Here is a 10,776-nt window from a genome sequence, read left to right on the forward strand (position 1 = left end):
TAAGTCATACCCACAGCCTTAGAGGCTGTTTTGGAAGGATCAGAAGTTAAATGGGATAGGCAGAACAGCGGTACAGTACAGCCAGGGGCATTGGTTGAAAGTTTAGGAGCAAGAGCTAGAACCGCCTAGCAAGAGCTACAGCTTTGGAGAACGAGAGGATGAAGGAGATGCTGCTTCCTGCAGGTGCTGTCAGGGAGGAGGAAAGAACCTCATCATAGCAGGCAGAGATGCCAGCCCCCAGCTGAAGCATTTTTTTTAGGCTGTAGAGGAAGTTGCAGCACCATGTTGAAAATAATGCTGGGTGAGAAAAGGAGAATTGTCCCCTGTGCCATGGGACCAGTAACGGAACAACTTCCACCAAAAACGTACGTTTCAAGGAGATGTTAAGCAGCAAATCAGTTCCATGAACTGCTGAAGTCCTTCCACTTAAGTACTGCTACTTGCTCTTTTCCGGGGAAAATAAGTTATAAGCTTCCTCTACTTTACTCCTCTTCCAGTGTCCCTATTTCTCAGTGGTCTTGCAGAGTTTCCAGCGTACCCCACAAAAAGAGAGGAAGGCAGAATCCACTGTCTTAAAGAACAAAGGCCAGGCAGCATTTTTAGTCGCCCTTCTGAGGTGACAAACCAGTATCGTGACTGGCAAACGTGTTCCTGTCGGTACAGGTTAGAGCACTTCCAGTGCTATGCACCAGACACAATCCATGTTTTCTATGATGTTACTGGAAAGTTATGATCTAGTTGCAATCATGGAAACATGGTGGGATGATTCCCACAACTGGAATACCCCTGTAGAATGGTATCTCCTTTTTAGAAGGGATAGGCTAGGTAGGAAGGGTGGTGGAGTTGCCCTCTATGTTAAAAAGTGGATAGACTGTGAGGGGCTCTCTCTGAAAAGTGGTCAGGAGCAGGTGGAGAGCCTGTGGGTCAGAATTAGGGATGGGACTAATGAGGAACAGCTGGTGATAGGGGTCTACTACAGGCCACCTGATCACAGAGAGACTACTGATGAGGCTTTCCTCCTTCAGCTGCAGGAGGCATCCTGGTCACAGGCACTCATCCTGATGGGGGACTGTAACCACCCAGACATCTGCTGGGAAAAACCACACAGTGAGTTGCAAGAGATCCAGGAGACTCCTGGAGTCTGTAGATGACAACTTTCTGGTTCAGGTTTTGGACAGACCGACCAGAAATGATGCATTGCTGGACCTGGTGCTCACCAATGCGGGGGAGATCATTGAAGGTGTTAAGGTTCGAGACAGCCTGGGCTGCAGTGACCATGTTCTAGTTGAGTTTGCGATCTCAAGGAATGTGGGCCTGGCAAAGAGCGGGATCAGGACCCTGAACTTTAGGAGAGCAAACTTCAGGCTGTTTAAGGACTTGTTGGCCAAGATATCCTGGGAGGTGGTCCCGATAGCAATGTTGAGGAAAGTTGGCTATTCTTTAAGGATGCCTTTCTGAGAGCTCAAGGGCTCTCTGTCCCTTTGAATAAAAAAGTGGGCAGGAGGGGCAGGAGACCAGCATGGCTGGGCAAGGACCTGCTGGCCAAACTGAGGGAAAAGAGAGGAAAATACAAGCTCTGGAAACAAGGGTGTGTTGCCTGGAAAGAATACAGGGATGCTGTTTGGACTTGCAGAGACGGGATCAGGAAAGTCAGGATGCAGATGGAAGTGAGCTTGGTGAGGGATGTTAAAAACAACAAGGGATTTTACAGGTACATTGGCCAGAAGAGACAGGCCAAAGAGAGCATACCCCCTTGGTAAATGAGAAAGGAGAATTGGCTGCAACTGACATGGAGAAGGCTGAGGTACTGAATGAGTTCTTTGCCTCAGTCTTCTCTGGCAGCCAGGATCCTCATAATTCTCAAGTCCCAGAACCTTGCATCCCGGGACCTCTAGGTGGGAACTGGGGGAGTAAATCCCCACACACTGTAAGGGCAAAGCAAGTCCAAGACTGCCTCATGAGACTGAATGTCTACAAGTCTATGAGGCCGGATGACATGCATCCCAGGGTCCTGAAGGAGCTGGCTGATGTGGTTGCCGAGCCACTCTCCATCATATTTGAAAAGTCGTGGCTGTCAGGAGAGGTCCCTGGGGACTGGAAAAAAGGTCACGGCACTCCCATTTATAAAAAAGGGCGCAAGGAAACCCAGGGAATTACAGGCCGGTGAGCCTCACCTCTGTGCCTGGGAAGATCCTGGAACAGATCCTCCTGGATGACATGCTGAAGCACATGAGGGATGAGCGCGTGATCTGGGTCACCAAGGGAAGGTCATGTCTCACCAATCTGGTGACCTTCTACGATGGAGTGACAGCATTGGTAGATAAAGGGAAGGTGACCGATGTCATCTACCTGGACTTGTGCAAGGCCTTTGACAGAGTCCCTCATCACATCCTTATCTCTAAATTGGAGAGATGTGGATTTGATGGGTGGACCATCCAGTGGATAAGAAACTGGTTGGCAGGACATAGACAAAGGGTGATGGTCAATGGGTCTATGTTCAGGTGGAGGCTGGTGACAAGTGGGGTCCCCCAGGGGTCTGTCTTAGGACCGCTGCTCTTTAACATCTTTATCAATAATGGAATTGAGTGCACCCTCAGCAAGTTTGCGGATGACACCAAGCTGAGTGGTGTGGTTGACACAACAGAAGGAAAGGAAGCCATCCAGAGGGATCTTGACAGGCTGGAAAGGTGAAGCTGGGTGAACATAATGAGGTTCAACACTGCCAAGTGTAAGGTGTTGCACTTGGGCCAGAGGAATCCCAGACATAGATACAGACTGGGAGAAGAGCTCCTTGAGAGCAGCCCTGCTGAGAAGGACTTGGAGATTCTGGTGGATGAGAAACTTAACACGAGCCAGCAGTGTGCTCTTGCAGCTCGCAAGGCCAATGGTATCCTGGGCTCCAACAGAAGAGGAGTGGCCAGCAGGGACAGGGAGGTGATTGTCCCTCTCTACTCTGCCCTCGTGAGGCCCCAACTGGAGTCCCGTGTCCAGGTTTGGGGCCCCCAATACAAGAAAGACATGGAACTGTTGGAGAGGGTTCAGAGGATGCCACGAAGATGATTGAAGGGCTGGAGCATCTGCCCTACCAAGAGAGGCTGGGGGAGCTGGCCTTGTTCAGCCTGGAGAAGAGAAAGCTGTGGGGGGACCTCATTGCAGCCTTCCAGTCCCTGAAGGGAGCAGAGAAACAGGAGGGGAATCAACTTTTTAAAAGGGTAGATAATGGCAGAACAAAGGGGAATGGATTGAAGCTAAAGGAGGGAATGTTTAGATGAAATATTAGGGGGAAGTTCTTCACAGAGAGTGGTGAGGTGCTGGAACAGGCTGCCCAGAGGTGGTGGATGCCCCATCCCTGGAAGTGTTCAAGGCCAGGTTGGATGGGGCCCTGGGCAACCTTGTTTAGCTCCAGGCCTGGAGGTTGGTGGCCCTGCCTGTGGCAGGGGGGTTGGAGCTCATTGATCCTTGGGATCCCTTCCAACCCATGCCATTCCATGATTCATTAACCATTAGAAGACATATGAAAGTCAATGTGCATCCCAAAGAGCTCAGATTGGCCAAAACCCCCAGGCAGCCTCTGTTGCTTACTTTGGTCTTTGCTGGGTAAGCCACTGTCATCGCTCGGCTGGACCAGCTTTGCAACTGAGGCAGAGCACGGGGGGCTCGGCGTGTGGTCAGCTCCTGCCTCAAGAGGTGCGAGCTGTCTTGCTGCTACACCCGTTGGTCAGTGTGACCAAGGGCTGCTGCTCTCTTCAAAATTTATTACAAATACCCCGTGTGTAGTGACAGCTGCTGGACATCTGCAAAGAGCTTACACTGGGTCCTGCTGAGTGCTACCTGCAGACACCCAGCGTCGAATCATGCTCAGGTAGCGCAGGTGTCACGGGGCAGCCCATGCCAAAGAGCTTTAGAAGTCAATGCCAGTTTAAGACGGTAGTACTGGTTTTAAGGTATTGGCATGACCACTAACATTAGATATAAAAATTATTTATTAGCCAACCTGGAAATGGGTTATTTAAACCCATTTCCATGCACCCTTTACATGCAAGAAATAGCAGGTAACAGGACAGCATCATGCCCTTTACACAGGCTGAAGGTTAAGCGTCTACTTGATCTACGCGCTAGTTCTAGAAACCTCTATTAGTTCTAGAACTAAGGGAAAGCGATACCAATTGGTCTGCGTGTTTGCTGCGTGCCACAGAGAAACCTTTTCCAAGCAAAGGGGATGTACAGAGTTCATATGGTTCCACACACCGCCCTGCCACGCCAGAAGACGTCCCCTCCTCCCAAAGGCACTGAGCGGTACTTCACCATTCTGCAGTTTAATCCCACCCCTAAAGACATACAAGCTAAGACAACTGATTTTTAGTAGGTATTGACAGACATTCAGGACAGCTAACACATCAGTGGGAACCTGGCAAGTTTAAACTAGTACCAGCTTTACACCTTGACTATAAAATACCTGTAATGAGACTGATTAATAAGTCCAGGAAGAAAGGAGCATGAACTGGTGTACCAGTTTGAGCCCTGCAGCGGTATTAACCTTGAACCTAGTAGAGATGTGGCAATACACGACACTGCAGTTACAACTTCCCGTAAGCGGCACAGTCTGAAGAGCCTCAGAGTCAACCCCAGCGAAGGGTTCTCCTCACAGCTATGTAGTTTCTTCTAGTATTACAGCCACTAATTAAAATTTCAGACCTATACTAAGTCTCAGTTTAAACTAGACAGCATAGAAATGCTACAAATACTGCTCTGGAGTCCAGATCATCCCTACTTAGGGAAAAAGCCCTATTCTAATAACCCACAGCTAATATTAATGTTTAGTCTGAAATTACGCAAGTATTTCACTTGGTTTGCATGATTAATCCCATGCTTGAAGAGAAAGTATTTATAAAAACCCAGCTAAATATTTTAACCAGATAGCATGTACAAAAAAAGATTTACATTAAAACCATGTAAAACTAATTTCATAATTAAATTCATCAAAACCTGTATTACTATTCCGAGCGATCACACCTAGAATTGTGAACCACATTTTAAAACTGTACATCATTTCCTTATCATAAACATTTAAAAAATAGTAATAAAAAAGAAAGATCAGTCTCTTGATTACTACAATATGTTTAGTGTTTCTGGTGGGTCAATAAGCGATACTCCATGGTACCTAGAGAGGGGAAAAAGAGATGCAGGATGGTCACCTTGCTCAAGTGCTCTCTGCTGTGAAGAGCATACTTCTCTCTCCACAGCAAAGTGCGTCTCTCTCAAAGCACAGCCAGCAGAAGACATTTTGGGGCTTGTCAGCTGCCATGCCTACACATATTTATAGGAGCATCAGTACTATCTCCCACCTGCCAACTGTAGGAACATCAAGACAGCTCCCCCAGGTCCTACTAGACAGTTTGGGTAACGATAAGAGGTCTGGTGGTGAACACCAAGTGTTGCTCCACAAAACACTATGCAGAAACCTGGGGGCTCTCTTCACCATTTCACTTAAGTGGTAGATTTGGTTGGTGGCCCCCGATGAAGACTCAAGATACACCCCCCCCCCCACACCCCACAAAGTAGTTACATACTAGGCAGCTCGGGTATAACATCCCAGCTTCTCACATGTTGCTAGGGATACTTACTTCGTACTCTTGTATTTTTCCCTTATGGACTGTTGCGTGTGCTGTGCTGCTCTGAGGTAGGTCCCGTGTAGGTCCATGAGGCAAGGCTTGATGTCTTCAAGGGTGTAGCCTGTTACTTTGCACAGGGATTCAGACTGAGGGAAGAAGGAAAAGAAGAGGGGCATTTAGCCGTTTCCATTCACTCACGCTGACCACCACCAGTGTGGTTCTTAGCTTCCTGTTGAACTGCCACTCCAGTAGCCTGGCAGGGTGTCACCTTCCCAAGCACAAAGCAGTTCAGTTCTCACTGCACACACTTTAGCGGTCCATGTAGATTTAGAGTAACCCTCAGGACTGTCACATTCTCTACAAGCATCCCTTGCCTTCAGGGCTTAGGCTTCTTTACCACTCGTCTCCTCATCCCTTGGAAGTTGCTTACAGCTTTGAGGGGGATCACCAGGATGGAGCGCATCGATAGATGCCTCTTCCTTCCAAGGAAAGGCGCACGGCGCAGCGCCCACCCTGGTTTTTGTCAGAAGAGCGCACGAACAGGCAGAACACACGTAAAGGTGAGCGAAGGCCCAGGTCTCAGTGCACCTACCCATGTCTGTCCAGTGATCGTATAGCCCGCTAGGTGAAACGCTGCAGCAGCAATAACTGACGGCAAGTATTTCAGGTAAGGATCGGCATCGATGAGACTCAGCTCCCCCAGGTACTGCAAAGGAAAGGAGAGAAGGGGAATCACCTGCTTTGGAAAGCAAGTAGAAGAGCATCTAACAGTTGCGCTAGAACCCGGATTTCAGCATCCAATCCCGCCACCAGTCACAGGAACAGCTTTTTACCGGTTTCCGCTCACTTTCTCTTCTAGCAGCTACCGTTAGGTACTGTCAGCATCCCCAGACACTCTTTCTCCCCACTGCATTCTGCACTTAGAGGTATGTGAGAACTAGAAGTAAGAGCGTAGCCAGGTGTGACCTTTACACAAGGGCTTCCATGTAGGAGCTCTGGTACCTGCTATACAGCCAGGATTGAGTATCACTTTAGCTGGCACGTTAACCACGCTCTGCTCTGGAAATCAGCTCCTGGATTTAGAGCTCGCTGCCCGTTGAGGGGAAAACCAAAATAAAGCCCTTCTCAGCCAAAGCAGGTGGGTAGGTGTGATAAGCTTCAGGTAAGACAGAGGGAAACGTCTAGCAGTGAAACAACCACCAAATTCAAGATCATCGATCTCTGCCTGCCCTGAGTAAGCACGCCATCCTTAGGCAGGCCAAGTGCTGGCCTGTGATAGGAATGGAGTATCTTAATAGTAAGTGGCAACAGGAGCGGGAGCTTCCAGCGGCGTGGCACCAGTTCTGGAGCATGCGTCAGACCGTGTGCACTCTCCACAACGCTCCCAGAGAGACTAAGCATTGAAAAATAGGAGGCTGCAGGGAAGCCTGGACTGAAAAATCCTTTAGCCTTTCTTTTCTACTGGGATTATGAGAGTTTGGAAAGCACATTAGGAATACCAAAACTCTGGCTACGCAGGCTAGGCGTAGGTTCCTTACCATTGAAAGACTCTCCACTTTAGCATTTGTCTGCTGATGTAAGAAATACTGAGTGAGGAACTGGTTGATTGTTGGAGCTGCCAAGTCAAATGACAAAACCTTCAAAATTAAGTGCTCCATCCTTAGAACCTGCTTCTTGGTATAGGTGTCATCTGTGATGTAGACAAACTCTGCCACTTCGGGAGGGTAGATTTCTTCAAACTTCCTGCCAAGAGAAAAAAGTTATGAGCAAATGATTTGGTACTAGGAAACCAGACAACGTTTGAGGAAAGCCATCATGAAACGTAAACATTGACTTGTGAAGCAGCTAGGTACTGTTACCCAACAAGTTTGCTGCACTTGGTTCAGTAGCTCTTGAATCACCAGAATTTGAAGTTACGGAGCTACAATAGCCTCATATTTTAGCACTGAACAATGTGGAAACCAGTCTCAGTGAAATTCCAGAAAACCCCACTACACTAAGCAACCAGTGCAAGCAAAGCTTCCTTGTGACGTGTCTTGCACGTGTTCCCTCAAATACTGTTTAGAGGTCTCCTGCAGCTGCAGCTAGAACGAGCAAATCCTCACATTAGGGCAGTGCCCAGAGGTAGCCTAGAACCCCTCTGCAGAGTTTCATGCAAGCTGCCAAGCTTTCAGGTGGATAATTCCCCGTTTTTCTTCTAGCATGAAGAAAAAGTCACTCTGGCTGCAGGTAACAGAAGAGCGGCAGCCGCAAGGTTTCTACCTGTATGAGACCAGCAGGGGGAATTTTAAATTAAGCAGTTTCACTTACGATGCAAGCAGCATAGCTGCAGTACCCACGAGCTGAAGTTTTCCTCTCAAGACAGACATTGAAGAAAGAAACCTATCAATGTAATTTACAGCTAAGTGCAGAGTTTCATTCTGTAATTTGTATTCCTCTCCAACTTCCACCAGCCAGTCCACAAGAATCGCCCGCATGTTGTTTGTGATATCGGGTTGCTTCTTCATGTAACCCATTTTAGGCTTGCATTTCACCTGTAAGTGTAGACAACAGGTAGGATTTGAGTTTGGACTAAACACCAGTAGGGAAGCAACAGCTTCAGCTCCATTTACAACAGTTTAAGCAGATCAGAAGCAAATGACAGTAAGCCTGAGATCAACAAGTTTTATTTCCATAATCTTGCTTTCCAGCTTCTGCTCAGCACATGGCACTCAGCTGGATCACAACAAACCAGTCTTGTGCTCAATGCAGCAGACACAGCATCTTATTTGGCTATTTCTAGAGAGCTTTAATTCAGTCACTATTTAATGTTTGCGTGCATTTCTCCCCCATGAACTGGATACAAATAAGGGGAAAATGACAACAGCTCACCTCCATTTCCCTGAGGTAGGTGTGGATATCGTTGATATAGTCTGGCACATTATTAACGTTTGTTTTTTTCTCTTCTGCTTCTGAGGTTATAGAAATATCCATAATACTGGGAGAATCTAAGCAGAAGATAACAGCCACATTAACGCAGGCACCCCCAGACCACCCCCCTGCAGCACAGGCAAGTAACCCTGCTCTGTGCTATGTGACAGAGGCTCTCCAGGACTGTCTCTCACCACCTAAACAGGTAGGAGAGGGCAGCCATCACTCAACTAGGCTGGGATTTGAGGGAGCGCTGGGGAAGCCAAACTGTTTTCACAACAGGGAAGCTTCCCATTCTCCTGCCTACTCTTCCCCCCCCGAGAGCAAAGGGATGGAAAACTCTTTTGCAATATGTAAAGCTCACTGGGTTGTGTCGGCTTGTTACACGGGTGTGAATCCCGTAAGATGAGCTATCCTGGGCTAAACCAGGGCTGGAGTAACTGAGCTATTTGTAGACGGCAGAAGGGGACCACGATGGAATCAGTCCTCAGACATTCGCATACGTATTACAGAAGACAGATCTGACACCCCCCCATTTCTTACATACTGGGAAGGGCTTAAAATACTCTAAAGTACAGGCTGTGACCTGGGAGAAGAGTCCAATGACCCTCAGGATCTGCCTGAGTATAAAATCACCTTCTAACTCTATAGCAGTAGCAAAGGGTGAGGCTTTAGGGGCAGCTGCTCTTCTCTGCAGTCTGGTTTCCCTCAGGAGATACCAATAGCTAAGGCTCAGGGCATAACACGACCCACAAAGAGTATGGGGTGCAAGTGCAGGGGCTCAGGTAACTGACAGGCGGAGAGAAAAGCCACTGTGCAGCAATGGCAGGCTCCAAGGAACCAAGCCAGTTTTGGGAACTTAAAAGCTACCTCCCAAGCCAAACCAAACCAGAGTACATCCCACCAGCCTCAGGATCTGCAGTCCCCGGCCAATTCCCTCAGGGGATCATTCCCGGGCCAACGCCTAGGCACAGCCCTGCTCCCCCGTGATTCCCGCGGGAAGGCTCCCGCGCTGCCCGGAGGGAGCAGGTGGGTGGCACCCCGGCACCCCCAGCGCACCGGGAGCCCGGGGCCGCGCCGCCATCCCAGGGGCTGGATCGTGGATGAACCCCAGGCAGGGGAAACCGGGGGCCTGCCGATACTCTGGGGGGGTTGGGGTGGGGGACAGGAAGGCGGGGAGGGGGGAGAGGGGAAGCGGCGTGCGCGCCTCACGTACCGAAGCTCATGTCTATAGCGTTACCCAGGGGCGCCAGGGGCCGCCGCTGCCCCATGGCGCTGACGGCCGCACGCAGTCCCAGGGCTGCTTCCTCCTTCTGGGTGGCCGGGGCGCCCCGCCGCCGCCGCTGCTGCTCCCCATCCGGCTCATCCACATGGATGGTGAAGGCCTGCTGCCCGCCGGCCGGCCGGCCCGCCGCCGCGCCATGGCCCTCGCCGCCGCTCCGCGCCGCCTGTGGGAGAGCGGCCCGTCAGCGCCGCAGAGAGCCCAGGCCGGACACCGAGAGCCCCGCCCGGCTGCTGACAGCCGCCGCTGACAGCTCCCGCCGCCCCAAGGCGGCGCGGCAACCCCCCCCCGCCCGCCATCCCCTCACACGGCCTCCCGGGCACGCCGCCCACCCCGCACATCGCCTCCCGGGCCCACCACCCCAACCCTCCTCCCCCCCCCTCACCTGCAGCGGGAGCCCGGGCCGCTGCTGGGCACCATGGAGCAGCCCCAGCGCCACGCGAGCGGCGCAGGCGGGCGGCGGCTCCTTGGTGGCGGGAGGAACGTTCTCCCGGTTCTCCTGCTCCTCCAACATCGTCGCGACCGCGGGCGCCGCTGAGGGAGGACCGGGGCGGCCGGAGGGGGACGGGGGCGCCGCCGGATGACACAACTCGCACCGGCGGCCGCCGAGTCCCGCGCCGCGGCGCCGCTCTCGCCGTTCAAGTAGCCCGCGACTATTGAATCGGCCAATGAGAGGGCGCGGAGCCGCTGCGCATCACGCGACCTACGGGCGGCGGCGGGGGCCAAAATGGATGGGACGAGCCGCGGGCGGGGCTTACGGCTGCCAGGCGTTCCCGCCGGCGGCCGGGGCGCAGCGGAAGGATGGGTGACGCTCCTCCCCCTGGGAGCGCGGCCGGAGGCGGGCCCGCGCCGCACCCTGGTCCAAGGGCGAAGCGTGGCATTGCCTTCGCTAGGGTTACTGTAACTCTCACTCCCTCCCGCCCGCGTCGCTGCAGGCGGGCTGCTAGTTCACCTGGGACACGGGGTCCGGGG

The 10,776-nt window shown here is 51.5% G+C and overlaps 1 protein-coding gene across 1 annotated transcript; it reads right to left on the minus strand.

Annotated features, from left to right (window-relative positions):
- Positions 1–5,109: 5,109 nt before the first annotated feature.
- Positions 5,110–10,318, minus strand: CCNA2 (cyclin A2; the record flags this gene model as incomplete). Its single annotated transcript, XM_084263653.1, has 8 exons — positions 5,110–5,161; positions 5,625–5,758; positions 6,205–6,318; positions 7,151–7,355; positions 7,923–8,146; positions 8,484–8,599; positions 9,739–9,970; positions 10,190–10,318. The coding sequence occupies 8 exons, from the start codon at positions 10,316–10,318 to the stop codon at positions 5,110–5,112; spliced, it is 1,206 nt and encodes a 401-aa protein (XP_084119779.1).
- Between the last annotated feature and the right edge of the window lie 458 nt (positions 10,319–10,776).

The sequence above is a fragment of the Gallinula chloropus genome, assembly GCF_964237585.1.
Source record: "Gallinula chloropus genome assembly, chromosome: 4".
Classification (NCBI taxonomy): domain Eukaryota; kingdom Metazoa; phylum Chordata; class Aves; order Gruiformes; family Rallidae; genus Gallinula; species Gallinula chloropus.